We start from the raw sequence: 24261 nt of genomic DNA, 5'->3' as shown, positions 1-24261 counted from the left end.
TTATCAATCAAATCAACAATCGTCTCTCATCTAATTCTGACCATGGAGTTGGCTTTGGCGGAAAGCGAAGGTGATTGCTGATAGGCTGAAGGCTGTCCTAATCAGTTTGAGAGGGAATCACGTTTGAGAGGGAAACAACAAATTGAGGGTTTCCGTGATTTTTCTTTTCTCCTTTTATTTTTTATTTTTCAGAAGGAGTAACGGGTACTCACGGTCATGGATAGAAATGTAACGGAGTAAAGAGTACAATATTTGCCTCTCAAATGTACTTGAGTAAAGTCATGAGTACTCCCAAAAAATGATACTTGAGTAAAGTACAGATCCCTCAAAATTGTACTTAAGTACTGTACTCAAGTTAATGTACTCCGTTACTGTCCGGCTCTGAATCTCTCCACCTAGTCCTGGGTCTTCCCCGAGGTCTCCTCCCCACTGGACGTGCCTGAAACACCTCCCAAGGAAGGCGCCCAGTAGGCATCCTTACCAGATGCCCGAACCACCTCAACTGAATCCTTTCTAAGTAAAGGAGCAGCGGCTCTAATCCGAGTTCCTCACGGATGGCTGAGCTTCTCACCCTATCCATAAGGGAGACGCCAGCCACCCTTCTGAGAAAACTCATCTCGGCCGCTTGTACCCGCGATCTCGTCCTTTCGGTCATCACCCAGCCCTCATGACCATAGGTGAGGATAGGAACGAAGATCGACCGGTAGATCGAGAGCTTTGCCTTGCGGCTCAGCTCTCTTTTCGTTACAACGGTGCGGTAAAGCGAACGCAATACCGCCCCCGCTGCTCCGATTCTCCGGCCAATCTCACGCTCCATAGGACCCTCACTCGCGAACAAGACCCCGAGGTACTTGAACTCCTTCACTTGGGCTAAGGACTCATTTCCTACCCGGAGCAAGCAATCCACCGGTTTCCTGCTAAGAGTCATGGCCTCAGATTTAGCGGTGCTGATCCTAGGGGTAACACTGTTGTTTTTTATTGGTTGTCATGAAAAAAACCATAAAGGGTAACACTGTTGTTTTTATCAAATGAAACATAAGGGTTAACACCGTCGTTTTTTATCGGTCATCATGAAAAAAAACATAAGGGGTAAAACTGTTGTTTTTTATTAGTCGTCATGAAAAAAAACACAAGGGGTAACACTGTTGTTTTTTGTTTGTCGTCATGAAAAAAAACATAAGGGGCAACACTGTTGTTTTTTATTGGTCGTCATGAAAAAAAGAAATAAGGGGTAACACTGTTGTTTTTTATTGGTCGTCGTGAAAAAAAACATAAGGCGTAACACTGTTGTTTTTTATTGGTCGTCATGAAAAAAAACATAAGGGGTAACACTGTTGTCTTTGTCAAATAAAATATAAGTGGTATCACTGTCGTTTTTTATTGGTCATCATAAAAAAAAACATAAGGGGTAACACTGTTTTTTTTTATTAGTCGTCATGAAAAAAAATAAAAGGGGTAACACTGTTGTTTTTTATTGGTCGTCATGAAAAAAAACATAAGGGGTAAGACTGTTGTTTTTTGTTTGCTGTCATGAAAAAAACCATAAGGGGTAACACTGTTGTTTTTTATTGGTCGTCGTGAAAAAAAACATAAGGCGTAACACTGTTGTTTTTTATTGGTTGTCGTGAAAAAAAACATAAGGCGTAACACTGTTGTTTTTTATTGGTCGTCATGAAAAAAAACATAAGGGGGAACACTGTTGTCTTTGTCAAATAAAATATAAGTGGTAACACTGTCGTTTTTTATTGGTCATCATAAAAAAAAAACATAAGGGGTAACATTGTTGTTTTTCTTTGGTCCTCATGAAAAAAACATAAGGGGTAACACTGTCGTTTTTTATTGGTCGTCATGAAAAAAACCATAAGGGGTTGTTTTTTATTGGTGGTGATGAAAAAAAACATAAAGGGTAACTCTGTCGATATTTATCAATTAAAACATAGAGGTGACACTGTCGTTTACTTTGGTCGTCATGAAAAAAAACATCAGGGGTAACACTGTCGTTTTTTATCGGTCGTCATGAAAAAAACATAAGGGGTAACACTGTCGATATTTATCAATTAAAAAATCGGGGGTAACACTGTCGTTTTTATCAAATAAAACATGAGGGGTGACACGTCGTTTTTTATTGGTCGTTATGAAAAAAACAAAGGGTAACACTGTTGTCTTTGTCAAATAAAATATAAGGGGTAACACTGTTTTTTTTTATTGGTCGTCATGAAAAAAAACATAAGGGGTAACACTGTTGTTTTTTATTGGTCGTCATGAAAAAAAACATAAAGGGTAACACTGTTGTCTTTGTCAAATAAAATATAAGGGGTAACACTGTCGTTTTTTATCGGTCGTCATGAAAAAAAACAAAAGGGTAAAAAACACAAACACTGTTGTTTTTTATTGGTTGTCATGAAAAAAACATAAGGGGTAACACTGTCGATATTTATCAATTAAAACATCGGGGGTAACACTGTCGTTTTTATCAAATGAAACATGAGGGGTGACACTGTCGTTTTTCTTTGGTCGTCATGAAAAAAAACATAAGGGGTAACACTGTTGTTTTTTATTGGTCGTCCTGAAAAAAAACATAAGGGGTAACACTGTTGTTTTTAATTGGTCGTCATGAAAAAAAACTTAAGGGGTAACACTGTTGTTTTTTATTGGTCGCCATGAAAAAAAACATAAGGGGTAACACTGTCGTTTTTTATTGGTCGTCGTGAAAAAAAACATAAGGGGGAACACTGTTGTTTTTTATTTGTCGTCATGAAAAAAACATAAGGGGTAACACTGTTGTTTTTTATTGGTCGTCATGAATAAAAACATAAGGGGTAACACGGTTGTTTTTTATTGGTCGTCATGAAAAAAACCATAAGGGGTAACACTGTTGTTTTTTATTGGTCGTCATGAAAAAAAACATAAGGGAAATAATTGAAATACACACATACATTTTAATGTCATATATATCCACTTTATTGATGATTGATTATTGTGTATTGTCTTCGCCTCAGTGGTGCAGTGGAGTGCACTCTGCCTAACCCACTGGAGACCGTGGCTCAATTTCTGTGGAAAACAAAATATCTTTAATTTTAAACGTAATGCCATCATGTCATATATAACCTCAGACATAATTACAATACAAGTCTCAGTGGGAAGTGGATAGAGCTGTGAGCCAACCCCCTGGAGACCGGGGTTCAAGTCCGATTGATGTCTTCTGTTGGAAGACTCTTATCTCTATTTCATGCGAATTGTAAAGTCAAGAATAACCTTTGTGATGTCTTCATCCAGTGACTTGATGGTGCATTGTTAAGTTCGGAGGTTAACACTCTAAACAGCTGATGTTCGGATCCCCGCAAAAACGTTGACAGGGGTGCCACTGTTGTTTTTTATTGGTCAACATGGAAAAAACATGAGGGGTAACTGTCGTTTTTTATCGACCGTCATAAAATAAATATAAGGGGTAAGGCTGTCGATATTTATCAAATAAAACATAGGGGGTGACACTGTTGTTTTTCTTTGGTCGTCATGAAAAAAAACCACAAGGGGTAACACTGTTGTTTTTATCAAATGAAACATGAGGGGTAACACTGTCGTTTCTATCAAATGAAACATAAGGGGTAACACTGTTGTTTTTTATTTGTCGTCATGAAAAAAAACATAAGGGGTAACATTGTTGTTTTTTATTGGTCGTCATGAAAAAAAACATAAGGGGTAACACTGTTTTTTTTTATTGGTCGTCATGAAAAAAAGAAATAAGGGGTAACACTGTTGTTTTTTATTGGTCGTCGTGAAAAAAAACATAAGGCGTAACACTGTTGTTTTTTATTGGTCGTCATGAAAAAAAACATAAGGGGTAACACTGTTGTCTTTGTCAAATAAAATATCAGTGGTAACACTGTCAATTTTTATTGGTAATCATAAAAAAAAATATAAGGGGTAGCACTGTTGTTTTTTATTGGTCGTCATGAAAAAAAACATAAGGGGTAACACTGTTGTTTTTTGTTTGTCGTCATGAAAAAAAACATAAAGGGTAACACTGTTGTTTTTTATTGGTCGTCATGAAAAAAAACCTAAGGGGTAACACTTGTTTTTTATCGATCGTCGTGAAAAAAAACATAAGGCGTAACACTGTTGTCTTTGTCAAATAAAATATAAGTGGTAACACTGTTGTTTTGTAGTGGTGGTCATGAAAAAAAACATAAAGGGTAACTCTGTCGATATTTATCAATTAAAACAGGGGTGACACTGTCGTTTACTTTGGTCATCATGAAAAAAAACATAAGGGGTAACACTGTCTTTTTTTATCGGTCGTCATGAAAAAAACATAAGGGGCAACACTGTCGATATTTATCAATTAAAACATCGGGGATAACACTGTCGTTTTTATCAAATGAAACATGAGGGGTGACACTGTTGTTTTTTATTGGTCGTTATGAAAAAAAACAAAGGGTAACACTGTTGTCTTTGTCAAATAAAATATAAGGGGTAACACTGTTGTTTTTTATTGGTCGTCATGAAAAAAAACATAAAGGGTAACACTGTTGTCTTTGTCAAATAAAATATAAGGGGTAACACTGTCGTTTTTTATCGGTCGTCATGAAAAAAAACAAAAGGGTAAAAAACATAAACACTGTTGTTTTTTATTGGTTGTCATGAAAAAAACATAAGGGGTAACACTGTTGATATTTATCAATTAAAACATCGGGGGTAACACTGTCGTTTTTATCAAATGAAACATGAGGGGTGACACTGTCGTTTTTCTTTGGTCGTCATGAAAAAAAACATAAGGGGTAACACTGTTGTTTTTTTATTGGTCATCATGAAAAAAAACATAAGGGGTAACATTGTTGCTTTTTATTGGTCGTCATGAAAAAAAACATAAAGGGTAACACTATTGTATTTATCAAATGAAACATAAGGGGTAACACTGTCGTTTTTTATTGGTCGTCATGAAAAAAAACATAAGGGGTAACACTGTTGTTTTTAATTGGTCGTCATGAAAAAAAACATAAGGGGAAACACCGTTGTTTTTTATTGGTCGTCATGAAAAAAAACATAAGGGGTAACACTGTTGTTTTTTATTGGTCGTCATGAAAAAAAACATAAGGGGTAACACTGTTGTTTTTTATTGGACGTCATGAAAAAAAACATAAGGGGTGACACTGTTGTTTTTTATTGGTCGTTTTTATCAAATGATACATATGGGGTAACACTGTGGTTTTTTATCGGTCGTCATGAAAAAAAACATAAGGGTAAAAAATGATTTTGTAGCGTCACCCGAAATCGGCAAAAAAAAGTGTGCGGTGGCATGTGACACCCCTCACCAACCCGCAGATCATCTCCTCAAAATGTTGTTAAATGACCAGTTACAACTCATTGCCAAAGCAGGGGAACCATAACCATAAACAATAAAATAAAAATGTCAGGTATATAGTATAATATAAGTACAAAACGTCAAATACTATATATATATATATATCTATACATATATAATATACATATCAGATATTATACTACTCTATCTATTTTCGCGAATGGTCTGACTTTTGACTCTATACTGCCGCCTCGAGTTCCGGTGGTATTGCTCCGTTTCTCCCGGAGCACTCCGGATTCGTAAGCTCAGAGGCGACGCACCCATTTACAGACGAAACACCTCCGGGACCGGACGAAACGGTCCGTATCTGTACTTACCGTAGGGTGTGAATGGGCCTTAACACCGTTGTTTCTATCAAATGAAACATGAGGGGTAACACTGTCGTTTCTATCAAATGAAACATGAGGGGTAACACTGTTGTTTTTTATCGGTTGTCGTGAAAAAAAACATAAGGCGTAACACTGTTGTTTTTTCGTCGTCATGAAAAAAAAACATAAAGGGTAACACTGTTGTTTTTATCAAATGAAACATAAGGGGTAACACTGTCGTTTTTTATCGGTCGTCATGAAAAAAAACATAAGGGGTAACACTGTTGTTTTTTATTGGTCGTCGTGAAAAAAACATAAGGGGTAACACTGTTGTTTTAATTGGTCGTCATGAAAAAAAACATAAGGGGTAACACTGTTGTTTTTTATTGGTCGTCATGAAAAAAAACATAAGGGGTAACACTGTTGTTTTTTATCGGTCGTCGTGAAAAAAAACATAAGGCGTAACACTGTTGTTTTTTCGTCGTCATGAAAAAAAAACATAAAGGGTAACACTGTTGTTTTTATCAAATGAAACATAAGGGGTAACACTGTCGTTTTTTATCGGTCGTCATGAAAAAAAACATAAGGGGTATCACTGTTGTTATTTGTTGGTCGTCGTGAAAAATACATAAGGGGTAACACTGTTGTTTTTAATTGGTCGTCATGAAAAAAAACATAAGGGGTAACACTGTTGTTTTTTATTGGTCGTCATGAAAAAAAACATAAGGGGTAACACTGTTGTTTTTTATTGGTCGTCATGAAATAAACCATAAAGGGTAACACTGTCGTTTTTATCAAATGAAACTGTGGCAAGCTGTCTCGGGCACAGCGCCCCTGGAGGCCAAGGGGGCAGGTTGTGGAGGCGGTGTACCACCGATTCTCCACAGATGGCGCCAGTAAGAACATTGGGGCCAATTAATGAAATGCGGAGCACCTGAGGAGCAGGTGGGAAGCATGCTTTAAAAAGCATGTTTCCACACTCATTCAGGGCTCTCCTGGTTCGCGTGTGCGGAGAGACCAGTCTCATGGGTGATGGGATTCCACCCGGAGGAAAAAGACTGTTGATTCCTCCAAAGCCGAGTTTTATGTTTGGTTTGATAGATTTATAATTTACTATTGAATAAAAGTACAATTTTGGCTCTAAGTAATCTCCAGTTCGTGTGCTTATTGGAAGGAGGCGGCTCACTCACCAAGCCGGGTTGCCACAAAACATAAGGGGTAACACTGTTTTTTATTGGTCGTCATGAAAATAAACATAAGGGGTAACACTGTTGTTTTTTATTGGTCGCCATGAAAAAAAACATAAGGGGTACCACTGTCGACCACGATATTTATCAATTAAAACATAGGGGGTAACACTGTTGTCTTTGTCAAATAAATATAAGGGGTAACACTGCCTTTTTTTTATTGGTCGTCGTGAAAAAAAACATCAGGGGTAACACTGTTTTTTATTGGTCGTCATGAAAAAAAACATAAGGCTGTTTTTTATTGGTCTTCATGAAAAAAAACATTAGGGGTAACACTGTTTTTTTATTGGTCGTCATGACAAAAAAATATAAAGGGTAACACTGGTGTCTTTGTCAAATAAAATATAAGTGGTAACACTGTTGTTTTTCTTTGGTCGTCATGAAAAAAACATAAAGGGGTAACACTGTTTTTTATTGGTCGTCATGAAAACAAACATAAGGGGTAACACTGTCGTTTTTATCAAATGAAACATGAGGGCTGACAGTCGTTTTTCTTTGGTCGTCATGAAAAAAACCATAAGGGGTAACACTTTTGTTTTTTATTTGTCGTCATGAAAAAACATAAGGGGTAACACTGTTGTTTTTTTATTGGTCGTCATGAAAAAAATTAGAAAAAAATAAAAAATATTCCTTTTCAAATAAAATATAAGGGGTAACACTGTTGTTTTTCATCAGTCATCATGGGAAAAAAACATAAGGGGCAACACTGTCGTTTTTATCAAATGAAACGTAAAGGGTAACACTGTCGTTTTTTATCTATCGTCATGAAAAACCCATAAGGGGTAACACTGTTGAAATGTATCGAATAAAACATAGGGGGTAACACCAGGGACGCGGGAAGTCAGTCCGAGGGGGGGGTGCTGAGAGAGAGTCTATATAATGACGTCATAATAAATGCTGCGCAACATCCATTGTTTACAGAGACGAGATGACGGGTGACGTCACATTCAGGGCTCCACTCTACTGGTGTGTAAAAAGAGTTCTGCCAACTAGCCACTGTTATTCACAAACGTTAGCAAGTAAACAATGTGGAAATTAGAGTCAACTCGGCTGATACTGGGCTGAATTTCACACACTAACCACATGCCGACAAGCTGTTTCGGTCCGGGGTTATACACAGCATTATAACAAGGTTTCAGGAGGTTAATTCTAAAGGTTTGCAAAGGAAAGTGACAATTAAAAGAAAGCCTTCATTTTCATCCAGAGTTACGAGTTGTCTGATATGAGGAAAGTGACGGTTTCTCCGTCAAGTGATCCGTCCGTCTTTGCTCTTTTTTTGCCAACCAGTTTACGTGCTGGATTCCAGAATCAAAACGATAACATTCAACGTGTCTATTAATATGGCAGTAACATTTTACACCAGTTTTAGAATGTTCACTACAACAGATGTTGACCACCAACATGCTTATGTAAAATCAGCATAGTACCATATTCAGCTATGGACAGTTCTGCGTTGTGCGTCATAGCCTACGTCAGCCTACACAGACATGGTTCTAAATAAAATGAGATGATAATATGATAAATATCATAAAAATGGTGGATGTCAATAATTGAATGAAAAATCATGTATTGATTTGTTCAGAAAACTTTCCCACTTGCAGTTACAGCCAGGGGCCGCCAGGGGGGGTACTGCAGCACCCTAAGCACCCCCACGTCCCGCGTCCCTGACACTCTGTATCTTGTACACAATTTTTTGGTAGAATCAATAAAATGGTTTCTTTAAATTGGTGGGACATTGAAATAATAGAGAAAGCAAATGAAAGAATATATCAGGAAAGAGAAAGTAAAAAAAAAAAAGATTATATAATAAATGTAGGTGTGAAACATTTGACATTTAATGTTAATAAATAATGTAAGTCATGTGGGGGTGCATGTTCTTTGTTACTATATAATTATCTTATTCTTAAATCTAAGTTTTCATTTCTCAAGACAAACATGTGACCAATTAATTTATTGATCATTGATTCTTCCCATAATGCGGCGGATCTTTACTCTCCCTTAACACAAACCAACAGAAACCGGTTTCAAACATGTTATAAGGTTGCTTAATGAGACCAATCTATATTGTTTATATTATGAAGTATATTCTTTGCTTCACTTCAAGATACGTCCATGTTTTCTGCCCTTGCTTTACCATGCATGTGGCTGAACTGTTTCTACACTGGGTAATTCCACAGTGACGTGTCTAAGGTTAATCTCGAATGGATGAGTCTAACCCAGATTCTGAAAATGGCTTATTGGGTGAAACAGTTACTGCTCAGGGCTTAGTCAAAGACTAATAAGTTGGCATGTCTTAGAACGCACTTCCACAGAGGTTTTCTGAACAGAGGGGGAAAAAAAAGGAAAGTGGGGCTTTCGTCGGGCAACACCTTGAATAGTGTGCATAATAGTGTGTATAATACAAAATAATGGATTCAACCAAACGGTTCTAGAATATTCGTAGGAAACCAAGAAAAACGAAATACATTCTCAATGTCACCCAGGGGTAGGAAAAGGAATGCAGAACAAAGAAAAAATAATTATATATATATATATATATATATATATATATATATATATATATATATATATATATATATATATATATATATATACATATATATATTTTTTTAAATGTAGTGTACAAACCAATATGGCCGCTATAGATTAATCAGGTCTACAGTGCATTAACACACTTTCCTTGATACGAGTGGGTCAAATCTGGATCCGCTGGAGGGAGCAGGAGATTAAACAACCATCTAATTGACGCAGACTTCTTCACTGTGTGGATGCCAAGGCCCGTGTGGCATTCAAATCAAGGAGTCAGGCCTTAAGACGAAGGCCTCACCTTCCTTCCTGCTCAGGTGAGGGTTTGGGGGTTTAGAGCCTGTGATTGTTTAATCTGATCAGGAGGGATTGGTGACATCAGGCCCAATCCTGGGCCGACGTCCTCTGACCAAAGCCAGCCGTGAGAGGATCAGAGGTGGTGTTGACGTCACACGCTGCAGAGCCGTCAAAGAGGAGGAAACACACCCCGCCCCAGGACTTCACAAAGATAGGTGAGCTCTTAGGAGCCAACACATTTCTCAGTTTGTAAGCCACCCCTCGACTGCAGGTAAGGTTCAAGAAGTTACTCTATTTGCTGGTTTCTTATTGGTTCAATTTGGGAACAATTGCTTTTTTATTTTACCTGTTTTGGAGATAATTATGTCATATTTTAAGGTCTGCAGAAAGATTGTTACTGCTTAAACCAAAAGCGCTATTCCCAGGTCTTTCATTGTTCAATTCAATTTTCCTTTAACTTGTTGTCTATTTACGATTAGATAGACATACTATTACTATACTTACTCGATAAATTACTTTTTATTATCTTGTTCTATCTTTCTATTTGAAATCTTGTCATTTGTCTCATTTATTTGAAATATGCAATGGACTATGGACCAACTAATGGAACCAAGTGAAACAAACAACTAACAAACTTCTTTTGGTTTTCCGGCAACAGCCAGGATGGCTCGGGATATGTCAGATAAGGAAATCCTGAAAATGGAATTGGAACAACTGAAGAAGGAAGTCGACACTCCTCGTACCGCAGTAAGTCAATTAACACTTCACACAAGGATTCCCTGTATCATCAACAACCCTGAAGCGTACTGAAAGGCAATCCCACAGTACACTCCTCCATTATTTCCCCAAAAAAGTTGCTATGCTCATGCTGATTTTCCTCCTCCAGGTGGGAGTGAACTGTGCTGAGACCATCGCTTACGTGGAGAGCCACATCGCAGAGGACATGCTGATCAAAGGCGTTCCCGATGACAAGAACCCGTACAAGGGCGACAAGGGGGGCTGTATAATAACATAGCACCCGCCGAGGAGGGGGGTGGTAGAACGCAACGCAAAGCAAACAAACATCCGGCTATGTTTTTTATGAGGCTCAGGTTGATTGCTGTATGGAAACGTACGCATACCGTAGTGGAGTTACCGTGGAGTGTGTAAAGATGAGCATCAGGTCACAGATCTGTATTGATGTCACGGTCTTTCTAGCAGACTTGCATTACCATACGCCTGTTGATATGAATACCAATATCCATGTCGATTTGTAATTAAATAGCTGCACCAAGCTTTGATCTGGACTGTGTCGGGTGTTATTGCATAGGGACTTCCATGGCACTATATGCTTCTGCCTCTCTATGAGAATTAAACCTTGTAGGACTGAATAATATGCACAGGGGGTGTCCCAGGATTCTAGAAATTATAGAAGAAAGTTGGGATCTTCCTTTTCTTTCTTGAGATCGTCTCTGTTCCGCAGGTGAGGCCATTGAAGTCATGTCTACGGGCTGCTTAACGTCGGTCCTAATAGGATTTCCCAGCCAGAACACAGGAGGTCATGGTGGCTCTACTGACGTACAACTGCTGGGCTGATCCTTAAGCCTCTTCAAAAGGCTTCATCCCGGCCTACCGTTTCGGCCCTCAATCCAATTAGGTCTGGTTTTCTCTCGCAGTAACTTTGAGGACGTCTAAAACTTGAAACGTGAAATAATAGATTTGTGTACGTCTTAAAACAAAAAACTATTCTATAAATGTATGTATATATTTATTTATATGTATACATTGACACATTGTATAAAGTTGCATTTTTCTGCCTTTTTTTCCCGCACTTAGATTAAAGATACAATTTGGAATGACTTTTTAATAATTTAGCAGTGCCTCCAAAGCGGCAGTTGGATTAATGTCAAAGAGTTAACACCATGAAGTTAAGTTAATGATTTTAAATGGGTCACTACATTATTTAGTGACCCATTTGTCATCCGCAGGATAATTCTTAATTTTACTATTTTCTCAATTAGAAGACACTTTTATCCAAAAGGACTTTCATTAAATTCATACACATACCAGGAAGAAGGCAGCAAGGGTCAGACATCTTGCCCAAGGAGGCCTCCAGACAAAGACCTGCAACACTGTTTCTTAGGAAACTTAAAAAAAAAAAAACAGAAATAATACATGTTCTCCACGCCTATATGGTCTCTAGTTCATTTCTGCCATCCTCTTTTTATTTTCTTATTCGGTCCCTCGAACAGGCCCTATATAAATTAAAGTTATTATAATTGTATTTATTATTTACAGGTAAGATGCAGACATTTGGTATCGAACCCAAGGCTCCCTTCTCCTCCCTCAACACTGATCGGCATTTTTTAATTGGCAAACTCAAAGGTTAAGAAGAGGCATGTTACCCGTACTAATACTAATCCAATTGATTGATCAGATTATATCCGGTAGGGCGTGCAACGGCTCTGTCAAATATGTTTTCAACACACCGTAAAGATCGTAGTTATAAATTACAGATCGTATTATTTGATTAATAGATTTTAACAACTTCCATGACATTTTGGAACACTTTTGAGTTTCACTGATGTGGAATTTCTCCATGGCACGTACTTTCTTCTGACACCACTAGGTGTCAGTGTGATTAGCTATTACAAGCTCTTTCAAAAACTGCCCAGCCTTGCTACAAAGGGACATCACAAGTGGATTTGTCCAACTAGATTTAAGATGGATAGCCTACCATTCAGAAGAGTCCACTGTATAGGCTTTAAGACTGTTAAATAGGGCCCCTTTAACCTTGTGTGCAATTGCCTGGGCCATATATATATATATTTCTTTTGAGCAGAAACGATCCATGAGATCATTGACCGAGCCCAAAATGAGTGCAGTGAACATAGGGAAAGCCTCAATAAAGAGTGTAAGGGTGTTCTTACTGTATGTTTTTGCGATTACTATTATCTGTCTAGCACTAATAGTAATCTCAAAGGAAACACAAAAGTGACCAGGAAGAGCCATATCAGTTTCCACAATCTCAGGAATATGAAGAACTTTGGAACGGTTCCAGCTAGTGCCCCTTTCAGTGGTTTGGCCTTTTCACTTGATCTTTGGAGCTGTTGTCGTTGAAGTTTGATATGATCAAATATGAACGTTAAAGTCAACAGTCAAACACAATCCATACAATAGATAACAGTTCTCCAAATTAAACTAAGAGGTTTGCTGAGTATTTCAGTTTCCTGTTAATATTTAAAACTTGACAGGCACATTTCAATATTAGATCAAAATATTCAAAAGGCGCAAACTTTCCAAATATCTGCCTGCATTCGTGAGCCTTATGAGCCTTCATGGAAGCCCTTCTCCCTTCATATATATTCTGACCTCACTCATAAACAATAAGGAGGATTGAACAAGAACTACTGCACCGTTGTTTTGGCCATGCTACCGTTAAAAACATGAAATCAAATGTATTCTATATGATTTGCATAATACAGATGAAAGTTGAGTGTGCTCAAAAAGGTCAAATTTGGCAAGTTTAGAGTGAAGGTTTAAGGTCATCTTCTTCAACATCTATTTCTCAGCCAAACAGGAATAATGAAGGTCACACGATAAGCACCAGATCCCACTGAAGATTGAATTGAAGAAGCTCATGCAGTTATCGGCCTGTTGCTTTTGTTTTTTTTGTCTCGAAGAATTAAATGAAATACTTAGTTATTTATTGCTACAGCACAGGTTCTGTGGTAGAGATAGGAGCGAACCAATCTAGTGTGCTTCCTGATAAGCCTACGAAACACGACGACATCAGGTACAGTAAGTTGACTGGAATTTATGGAATATATTATTCCTTCCATCACCTGTGTGAACTGTGAAGCACTTTCCGGTGTATTTTGCGATTAAGGGTAATTTGGAGATGGGCTGAAAGCTGTTGGATGGGTGGGTCCAGCCCAGTTTTTTAAGGATGGGGATTAACAATAGCAGACCAGAAGACGGTGACAGAACGGAGAGAGCAGACGATGACCAGAGCATAAAGAGAGACTCATTCATGATGATTCTTCTACAAAATGACCCACAATAACAGTTCCACAATATATTTTATAGGGGGTACAAAGATAAGTCCTTGTGAGGGACTAGTAATTGAGCGAGTACTGTATCAAAACAGGGATAAAGGAGAGAGGAGAAACCGTAAATCCAAGGCTAGTATCAGGAGATTAGGGGACAGGTTAGTGGGTCTTGGGTCTGAAAGCCTTTATCTCGTCAGTAAAAATGATAGGAACGTCTCACAGTCCTCTGTGCATTTCTGGGTCTGCTGGGGCTGCAGGTCTAACCAGGCTGGCAATGTTCCCGGACAGGAACCCTGATGGTTACTAAATGGGGAGAACTTGCTGCCCTAATTGAATGATTTAACAGACACCAAAGTTATTCCATGTAGAGATAGTTGACCGTCAGCTTGGATATCTTCCAACAGTGCTCAGCGGCCTGTCTGCAGTCTCCGTTTAGGCAGAGGATGGCTTAGCAGCTTATACCTTCCTAGCAGACAAAGGGGCAACGGTGTCAACATGTTGGACTTACAGTCGATTTTAAACACAAGAGGCTGGAAACAAGAGTAGGCTTTGCGAGTGATGGGAAGACATCAGAAGTGGTATATTCAGAGCTGCAGACGCTGAAGACGTTTATCGATGGCCGACAAGAGGCGAGAAGGTGGAGTTTAGGGGGTTGGGAGAGAAGCATTGGCCCGGGTGGTGCAGGCAAAAGGGGAGTGTGACGTAAGGCTGATTGTCCATGGCATGATACAGGGGTTGATAGTGCAATGATGGTAATGGCCCTCTAAAAAAACCACTGAGCTTCAGACTGAAGGAAAGTCCTTCCTCAGAATATCAGATGGCTCCTTCTGAGGCCGCATGGATGATCCTTTTGATTACTTTGGACGTTCGGATATAAGTTAATCCATTTATGTCCCAGACCATAGCACCAGGGGAAGTATGTGTCTAGAGATAACAAGGAGCAATGTGGTCTAAAGCGCCAAGTGTGATATTTGTGTGATATTATGTTTTTTTTCTTTGCTTAATAAATGTGTCAAAATTGACATGTAAGAGTTACCGTTACCGTAAGTGAAGTGAAAGTATAAAAAAGGAATCTGTGTCCATATAAACCCCTGGCTCTAAGCTATATCTGGGCCACTGTCGGGCGTCCTGTTGTTCAAGTCAAGATAACCTGTAAGGCGAGAACAAACTATCTCCCGCACAAAGTCCATGCATGGGCAAACTGGAATGAATATAAAATGAAAACAGTGATAACATGTGTAGCTCATACCTGAAACATCAGGAGAAAAATCACTTAGAAATACACAATATATATGTATTTTCAGGTCGAAGTCTAAGAATGTAGAAATGTCGGTTAAGCAACCATCATGGCAAGTTTTTTATCGACATTAAGCTGTTGAGATGTCAGACCTTCAGTCAGATCATTTCAAAACCATAAAGTTGTCCACCACCACGTGTATAACACCTGATATCAATGGTGGGAGATAAAACCATTGCGCTAATTGGCTTATCAGATAACATTCATGCGGAGATAAGGGGATGTAATGATTCACCAGTGCGTATCGGCTCCCCGATTTTGACTGTTTACGATGGAAGTGCATTAGTTGACGGGAGCCTAATCCCGGATCCGGAGACCCTACAATGTTCTAGCATAGATTCTTCTGGGAGATGTCACAGGGCTTGGGCTGGGAACAGATGTATAACATAACACGAGTGGATGAGGCCATCAGAAGGGGATTCCAAGACGTGTATTTCCACAGTGGCCAGTATTATACAGTGTTAATTTGTAATGTTTACAGGCAGTTTACTACTACTACAGTTTACTACTGCTGGCTGAGTTTGTGTTGGCCAGATCAGCGCGCTTACAGATCCCTACCTCAATGAAAAACGTTAACTATTAATCTAAAGTCAGATTTATGAGACCAGCATGAGAAAATGTATTCAAACGTTACAGATGCCAATGCAGTTGCTTTGACTATTTTCAGAATTTCCATGCTCTCAAATGATTTTTGGTTATATCTTCATTCTGGAATACAATTATTGAAAGTTGCTTTGGACAAAAGGGTCAGCTGAATATGTAATGTAATGTAAACAAATGCCACTGTATGACATGACTGTCTCTTCACAACAGAGCTTTTGCTTCGTGTGAATGGCTGTGGTATCGCTAACTATGTCTTTTTTTTCAAATCCAGATTGTGGTTTATCTTAATTCTGGTTTATCTTAATTGCTTGTCATAACTTGCCCTTGAGTAACAAATCAGACTCTTGAACTGTTTTCCGGACACCCCCAGCACTTGGTATTATAAAAAGCGAAGCATGCCACTAACAAATTCACTTTCAGTCAGTCCTAAAACACAACAAAGAGACACGCGTGATACCAGGCAGTGCGGTTGTACGCGTCCATCATGTGGCTTTTGATTTTCTTGGCCTTGCCGCTGATGTGGGCTGCTGGGACCTACTGGTACCTGTTTGGCAAAAAGAGCCCATTTTCCCTGGAGTCTGTGAGACCGCCTGGCCCTCGGGAGTTTGATCAGAAGAAGAGGGACCGAGTCATTAAGCAAGGTAAAGGGGTCCTCCTGCCATCGCCACCCGAGGACGCACGGAAACCGTACAATACAATATACAGTGGGCAGCGGATACATGTGTGTGTTTGTTCGGCCTGAATTAAGTTTAAAGTGGCTCTTTCTGGGATGGTCAATAGTGATTTATCAGTAAAAAGAGATAAACTGTATCTTATACAAGTAATTGAGAGCATTTTACCAGAATTAGGCTAATTTGATGAATAACTAATTTAGCAATAACTGCACTTATAAATGAATTTTCTGGGACTTCTAAAAATTATATTTTTTTAAATAGAGCATATCCTCAAACATCACATAAAGATTTAAGATTTTGTGTCATCATTTCTGTAAAAAAATCATGATGTATGTTATTTCAACTCATATTTAAGGGAGGCTCTATGTGTGTTACATGACACTCACATTACCGTTGACAGCAAAAAAATCATGCACCAATAAGAGAGTCAAAAATAACAACACTAGCTTCTCATAACTATTGATGGCAGTTTGCATAAACATTAACACTCACAGTGTCATCCGATGACCACACCTGCTCATTATGTTTTGCCTATACATTTCGCCTCCTCTCTGATTTCCTCTGAGATCGACAGAATGCGTAGCATGAAGGCACTCTTTCAAAACAGGCCTCAGTCAGTTTGTATTCAGAGACACCTTTAATTTAGCCATTTAGTATCTCCTTGCTGTCTGTTTTATTGGTTTAATGCATCGTTAAACTCCTTAGGGTTGTCACTGAGGATGAAAGGTGCTCAATTAAACATATAATTGTTATAATTTATTAAACATTTCCTCAGAATCTGTAGTATGGTTTGGCTTACCATTTCACTTCAGATCTAATTCAATATATATTTCATAGGTTTGCTGTTTGAACCAGCTGCCTGTACATCAACCATCTACCACATACACCTTCTGTGTCATAGATAATGTATCTACCCACTACTGATCTGTTATGTAATAAAGACGTGTGTAGTTTATCTTAATAAGATTACAGGACACATCACAGACTATCACTGCCACCAGGAGGAGATCAATTAAACCGGCATAAGGCTGCAGGGCCTTAGTCATACGACCTTCAGACTTTCAAAAGCGGAAATGATATAAGACTTTGTTATCCTTCTTTCAAAATGTACAAGGAAAGAAGCAAATCACTACATTTACTGTAGTATATACCACTAGGTACACACATCCTCAATTGCTTAGGTCAGAGCTATACTTGTACTTGAAAAGTAAAATGTCCATTCGAGCAACAATTAGACAATTGTCTTCTTGCCCAATCAGTCATGATGCAGACATAATAGCCGTAGTTTAGCGTACCATATCCTACTGGAATACTAGTATATACTTAAATACTTTACTTGGGTAGAATGTTGAATCTGGTAGTTTAACCTCACCCAATGTATTTGGGCCTGAGGACCTACTGTCTTTCATAGGCGTTGGCGTGGTGTAGTGTTGAAGTTACACACGTGCTGTGTGCACTTGACTGCAGGTTTCAGCGTGGACAGGGTCCCGGAGAACCTGGACGTGATCGTGATCGGCAGCGGGATCGGGGGCCTGACGGTCGCCGCCACGCTGGCCAAGGCGGGCCGTAAGGTCCTGCTCCTGGAGCAGCACGACCAGGCCGGGGGCTGCTGCCACACCTTCGTGGAGAAGGGCTTCGAGTTCGATGTCGGTAAGAGGCCATTGCATTTACATTTACGTTTAGTGCATTTAGCAGACGCTTTTATCCAAAGCGACTTACAATTAAGTGCATTTGTCATAAGAAGTGCATCAATATATCGCTGTCGGCACAGAAAGGATGTTCATAGAACCAAGTGCAAGTACAACAATCGCTAGGCTAACCCATTCCCCGTGTTACAGCCATGATAGCAGTTGCTACACAGTTAGGTACTATAATACAATACAATACAATACAGTGTACAATGGTGGCCAGAAGGGGGGGGGGGGGTGGCTATGCAGTGTCGAGGTGGACTCTGAACAGGTGAGTCTTGAGTCCCCTTCGGAAGATAGTGAGCGACTCTGCGGTCCTGAGAGCGGCAGGGAGCTCGTTCCACCACTGAGGTCCCAAAAGCGAAAAAAGTTGTGACTTTGCTGAACGGCCTTTGCTAGCTCTTAGCGATGGCGGTACCAGATCAGGCCATGGTCAACACTGAAACAGTAGGATCGTGACTGGGATTGTCTTTTTGATAACGTGGACCGTCACACATGGCTACTTTCTAATATAAGAGTTTCTTGATTCATGCGCATGTTAAAAAACTGTCGTCTGCAACCATATAGCAGAGAGGTTTGACCGTTGATGTCATTGTTCATGCATTCGCGTTCTCCATTGATCTGATTGGTCCAACTTTTTGGTGGAAGAAGAGTCGATTTTTCCGTATGACGAAGAACACTCTTAATACTACAAAATAGCTGGGTGTGACTTTACCCCCCTTTAACATGGTCCCCTAAATAATACAGCTATCACGCGCTCATATAGCGCTCAGAATCCACAAGTCCAATATCGATAAAAGCTGTGATTTGTCAACCCTCATTCCTAAATGGCATTGTCTAAAACTGCTTCCTCGATAAGTGAATGTGAAGTAAAGCCCAAACGGTGGTGCTGAACTCCTGGTCCCCCCCCCACCAGGGCTTCACTACATCGGGCAGCTCCACGAGAACAGCCTGCTCCGCATCGCCTTCGACCAGATCAGTGAGGGCCAGCTGGAGTTCCAGGAGCTGGACCAGCACTTTGACACCATCCTGATCGGCCAGGGCGACGAGAAGCGCGAGTACACCATCTTCACCGGCAAGACGGAAATGGAGGCCCACCTAAAGAAGCAGTTCCCAGACGACACGTCCGCCATAACAGAGTTCTTCAAAATCATGAAGGTATGGTCGTGCGGGCGAAGGAAAACTGACCGATGCTAACTCACCCACCAATCAACCGACTTACCAACAGACCAACTGGCCAACCAACCGACCAATTACCAACCAACCGATCGAACCAAGGAACCAAACACCAACTGACTGACCAACAGACCAACCAACAGACCAACCAACAGACCGGTCAACCAAGGATCCAAACACACTAACCGACCAACCAATCAATCAACTGACCAAACAACCCACTGACTGACCCAAAGACTAACCAACTGCCTGACTGAAATGTGTGTTCCACAACAGATCTCTGCTAAGAAGACCCACTACCTGGCCACGCTGAAGCTCATCCCACAGTGGTTGTCCCTGTTCCTGCTGAAGACTGGCATCGCCCACTTCATGTCCCCCATCTTTGACCTCAGTGGGACCTGTGCCACCGACGTGGTGAACACACTGACCAGCAACAAGGACCTCCATGTTATCTTCTCATACCTTTTCTATGGTGGGTGTGACATGTTAACGTGACAATTTAGTTAGTTATCATTAAATAATAATACCACAGTCAAATGATTCATATATATCCTTACAGTAATTTTTTTTATGTTGAATTATAGGACAGGATTTTTACTGATTTAAATATTGGTTTCTGTACAGGTACTAATTTTAATGCTTTCACCAAAATACAACTGTACAGCCTCCTGTAGTGAAGGAACACTCCTGGCAAAACACAATTAAGATTATAAATTTACTTGATTCTATATTTCTTGTCTCGTCTGTTTGACATGTAGGCGTTCCTCCGAAGGACTCCAGCATCGTCATCAACGCCCTGCTTATCCACCACTACAAGCGAGGCGCCTATTACCCGAAAGGGGGCGCCAGTGAGATCGCTTTCCACATCATCCGCACCATCCAGAAATACGGAGGCAACTGCCTGGTCCGGGCTCCCGTCACTCAAGTCCTGGTTAACAAGAAGGGAGAGGCTTATGGTGAGGAAAAAGACACATCACATCAACTGTTATCTTAAATAAAGTTAGATAAAAAAAATGACAAAGTTAAACTGTGACTCTTCTGTGTCTTGTGAAAGGTGTGAAAGTGAGGAAGGGCCAAGAGGAGCACGAGGTGCACGCACCTGTGGTCATCTCCAACTGCGGCATCTTCACCACCTTCCAGAAGCTTCTGCCTCCCGAGATCCAAATCAAGCCAGGTAGGGGACGATGACGCTGCTTCATTTCACCAATCAAGTAACCAATCAGTGAAATTGTATTTCATAGTGTCTACCTCAGCCTGCTGTGACGCTCTGTCTACTAACTTAATTACTGTGCGTGCGTGTGTGTGTATATTGGTCTGTCTGTCTCTGTCTGTCTGTCTGTCTGTCTGTCTGTCTGTCTGCCTGCCTGCCTGCCTGCCTGCCTGCCTGCCTGCGTGCGTGCGTGCGTGCGTGCGTGCGTGCGTGCGTGCGTGCGCGACAGCGGTACAGAGTTGACTCTATTCTCCGCTCCCCCCTCCCTCGGTTGCTTCAGATATCCAGGAGCGCCTCAACATGATGAAACACGGCAGGGGGTCGTTTCTAGTTTTCTCCGGCTTTGATGGGACCGCCGAGGAGCTCGGTCTCGTGTCCACCAACTTCTGGTTGTTCAAGAACAACGACATGGACAGATCGTAAGTGCAAGTGTGACTGTAGTAGCGTTCTTCACTCACATGGCGGTGCTGTTGTACAAAATACGCTTCCAAGTGTTTGAATTCTAGTGGAAGTGAATCATCTGTCTCATGTATATTGAGTTGCCATTCAAATAAAAGAAAGCTGCGACCATCAATGTATCAACAAAAAGTAAATATGTATTGCAGGATGGAGGAATTCTTCGCTCTTGGCAAGGATGACGCTCCTGAGAACATTCCCATGATGTTCATCACAATGCCATCAGCCAAAGACCCTGAGGCCAAGATCAGAAACCCAGGTACTAACCTACTCCTATTCCTCCCTGTACTTACTGCTACTACTTTCTGTAAACTGTAATATATATTGGTGATTGGTACAAATACCAGATACAAATAAACCAAAATAGCAAAACATACAAAATAATATACAATTAAAAGTGCTAAAAGTAAATCACCCACTTATCTTACAGCTTTGTAGTGGTCTGGAGAGAAACTAATTATATAAATATATTATGTATAAATATTCCTACATATTCAGTAATGTAGTGACAATGATTTAAATATGCACTCGTTTATGTATACGTATATGCATGTGTATATGTATGTGTATGTGTGGAGTGATCAATGTGTTCTCTGGGCTCCAGGGAAGTCCTGCATGACCATCCTGACCATGGCCAAGTACGAGTGGTTTGAGGAGTGGTCGGACACCACGGTGCGTAAGAGAGGAGACGAGTACCACCAGTACAAGATGAGGTTCGCCAACAAGCTCTTCGAATGGGCCTGCACCGTATTCCCCAAGATCAAAGACAAGGTACGTTGATGATGAGGATCCATGCCACCCATCCTAATGTACAATAGTATAATATATACAAATGTACAGTTTGAATAATGTAGGATAAACTCTCCAAACTGTGTACCTCGACTGTTGACAACGTTCCCTACATTTGAGCTACACTTACGGGGTTAGACAGGTCTTTTCTTCTTAATATTTTTAAATCTCTTCATCATTCCATTACTCTCCTACACCTTTCCGCTGTTGCACCTGAATGTCCCATCTGGGATGGATAAAGTGCATCGCATCGTATTATTCATATACGCTTTTAGCTTGGTACTGTCTTTAGCGAGTTACCTTAAGAAGAAGAAGATACACTACGTGTATGTCCGGGTTGGTTCAATGTATTCTATGCATTTAACCCTTCCTATGCTAGGAGCAGTGGGCTGCCACACAATGTTAAAGGGGACCTATTATGCTTTTTAGACTTTTATGACCTATAAACGTTGTTATAATGATTGATAGCCATGTTTAACCATACTAAAGTGTCAAATAATGACGTGCATGCATTTCGACGTATTCCCTGCTGACAGTCTGGGGTGGCTGTGCAGAGCGCTAAACACTCGGGACAACGTTTGCGATTCACTTGTTCACATTTCCGGGAAATCATCTACGTAGAGGCACTCCTGCCGCGCCCCCATATGCCTGGTCAAATCTGCCCGCACGCACGCTTCAAGGAAGGTAACCAATCACAACGGAGTTGGGTTGGCAGGAGGAGGGCGAGGGGGCGGAGAAGGACGAAACCGAGCGTTGACAGAGAATGCTGAAAGCGCCCAGATGAGAGGAAGAGTTTCCCGAAAGTCTACATCGTTTTTTGTGTATGGTTAAACATGACTATCAATCATTATAACAACGTTTATAGGTCATGAAAGTCGAAAAACCTTTAAGGACTATTTTTTTAGCGCCAGGACGTAAAACATCCAATAAGTGCGTACACTAAGCTCCAACCTCGGTCGTGTCTCCTCAGCTGGTGTTCCAGGAAGTGGCCACCCCCCTGACCAACATGCACTACCTGGGCTCCCAGCGGGGGGCCATGTACTCCGCTGAGCACAACCTGGACCGCTTCGGGGCCGAGGCCGTGGCCCGCAACCGCTGCAACACCCCGGTCAAGAACCTCTACATCTCAGGTAGGGGACCCCCCGCGCTCTGGGGCCTGGGGGCGGATGAACCACACCTCTAGGATACCGCTCGGCATGACGTCGAGGGCATGCCAGGCCGCCATCTTGGTTTGGTGCTTCTTCACCATTATGACGAGAATGACCGCAACCGGTTCCTTGGTTAGACTAGAGTTTTCTGTCGAGACGTGCGAAGACGGCAGGTTTATTCGACTTTGTGTGACCGCGTTCATCAACGTCTCGTTCACCTCGAAGAGCGTATTTCGAGTGCTTGATGTGTCATTCATTGATCACAATCTTCCAAACTGGACATATGTTTCTGTGTACTCCTTTAGAATGAGTGAAAGGGAAAATATCTGCAAAATGTGAATTATACTTGATATACCTCTAGAGGGAGACAAGAGCCATGTTCTAGATTTATGTCTCACATAAGTGTGTGTGTGTGTGTGTGTGTGTGTGTGTGTGTGTGTGTGTGTGTGTGTGTGTGTGTGTGTGTGTGTGTGTGTGTGTGTGTGTGCTGCCTCTGTGTGTTTGTGTGTGTGTGTTTGTGCGTGGTTGTGTGTTACCAGGCCAGGACGTGTTCAGCTGTGGGATAGCGGGCGCGTTGCACGGAGGACTCCTCTGCGCCGCCACAGTGCTGGACCACATCATCTACATCGACCTGCTGCTCATGAAGAAGAAGCTGAAGAGGAGGAAGGCCAAGGAGCTGGCCCAACTGGCCAAGAAGAAGCTGCAGTGAACACGGCTCTCTAGCTCCCCTACAGGACAGTGTGGGCTCAGTGAGGAATGGTGCCGACTCATGATAACTTGAGGGCCTTGTTGCCATTTTAAAGAACTTACAAGATTCCTTAACCGTTTATTTATGCACCATATATGTGTGTGTGCCCTATCCTTTTTAGTATGAATGTTTAACTTATGAGTTGTAATACTGTATATTGTTATGTGACTAATTTATAAATGTCGATATAATGCAGGGACAAACATGTGTAGAAATTCAACAGTGATACATGAAGGCCTAAGATGTATATTTTATATGATTTGATTACTTGTGTTAAGATATTCAATGTATTTGTTTCAAACTTGTATACAAAAAAAAACCTCACAAGAATACCATTTGAACTTGAGGAACAACGCTGTCAGTGCAGTTGTGTTCTTCAAAGCAGATAGTTGTTATTCACCATTTCTAATAAACAGATTTTCTATCATTCTTTCATCAATGTCAAATTTCATTTCTACTAAGCATACTCACTAACAGCTAACCTCCCCTTAACATAAAGGGCCCCTATTTTAGCACATGGTGTGAGCTTGATGAGCCATTACAAGCTGTATGAAAATCGGACTTTTCCTGTTCCTTAGTGACAACACAAGTGGGTGTGTCCCCCAGAAACAAGGCACAGGGAGGGCTGATTTTGAGACCTTTTCTCACCATCAATACAACAGAGATCTCCGTTCTAATCCATATACAGAAAATACTGCCTC

At 40.7% G+C, this 24261-nt stretch overlaps 2 protein-coding genes across 2 annotated transcripts; both read left to right on the top strand.

The window, feature by feature from the left end:
- The first annotated feature begins 9875 nt into the window (after positions 1-9875).
- On the top strand, positions 9876-11026 carry gngt2b (guanine nucleotide binding protein (G protein), gamma transducing activity polypeptide 2b). The gene is made up of 3 exons (XM_030339737.1): positions 9876-10011; positions 10399-10487; positions 10627-11026. The coding sequence occupies exons 2-3, from the start codon at positions 10404-10406 to the stop codon at positions 10753-10755; spliced, it is 213 nt and encodes a 70-aa protein (XP_030195597.1). The 5' UTR covers positions 9876-10011; positions 10399-10403; the 3' UTR covers positions 10756-11026.
- Positions 11027-16069: 5043 nt separating this feature from the next.
- Positions 16070-23995, top strand: si:ch1073-13h15.3 (inactive all-trans-retinol 13,14-reductase). The gene is made up of 11 exons (XM_030339724.1): positions 16070-16312; positions 17813-17995; positions 18950-19191; positions 19486-19681; positions 19968-20165; positions 20264-20383; positions 20700-20838; positions 21025-21134; positions 21480-21646; positions 22635-22794; positions 23352-23995. The coding sequence occupies exons 1-11, from the start codon at positions 16156-16158 to the stop codon at positions 23519-23521; spliced, it is 1842 nt and encodes a 613-aa protein (XP_030195584.1). The 5' UTR covers positions 16070-16155; the 3' UTR covers positions 23522-23995.
- The last annotated feature ends 266 nt before the right edge of the window (positions 23996-24261 follow it).

This window comes from Gadus morhua, chromosome 18 (assembly GCF_902167405.1).
Source record: "Gadus morhua chromosome 18, gadMor3.0, whole genome shotgun sequence".
NCBI classification, from domain to species: Eukaryota; Metazoa; Chordata; class Actinopteri; order Gadiformes; family Gadidae; genus Gadus; species Gadus morhua.
Note: the sequence above shows the minus strand (reverse complement) of the source record. Positions and strands in the feature narration are given on the sequence as shown.

What these genes read in the sequence shown, in the direction of transcription:
- gngt2b (XM_030339737.1), top strand. Translation starts at nt 10,404, where the DNA reads ATGGCTCGGGATATGTCAGATAAGGAAATCCTGAAAATGGAATTGGAA. An exon ending in TCGACACTCCTCGTACCGCA is followed by an intron (nt 10,488 to 10,626) that starts GTAAGTCAATTA and finishes TTCCTCCTCCAG; the next exon opens with GTGGGAGTGAACTGTGCTGA.
- si:ch1073-13h15.3 (XM_030339724.1), top strand. Translation starts at nt 16,156, where the DNA reads ATGTGGCTTTTGATTTTCTTGGCCTTGCCGCTGATGTGGGCTGCTGGG. An exon ending in GGGCTTCGAGTTCGATGTCG is followed by an intron (nt 17,996 to 18,949) that starts GTAAGAGGCCAT and finishes CCCCCCCACCAG; the next exon opens with GGCTTCACTACATCGGGCAG. An exon ending in CGAGATCCAAATCAAGCCAG is followed by an intron (nt 20,384 to 20,699) that starts GTAGGGGACGAT and finishes CGGTTGCTTCAG; the next exon opens with ATATCCAGGAGCGCCTCAAC.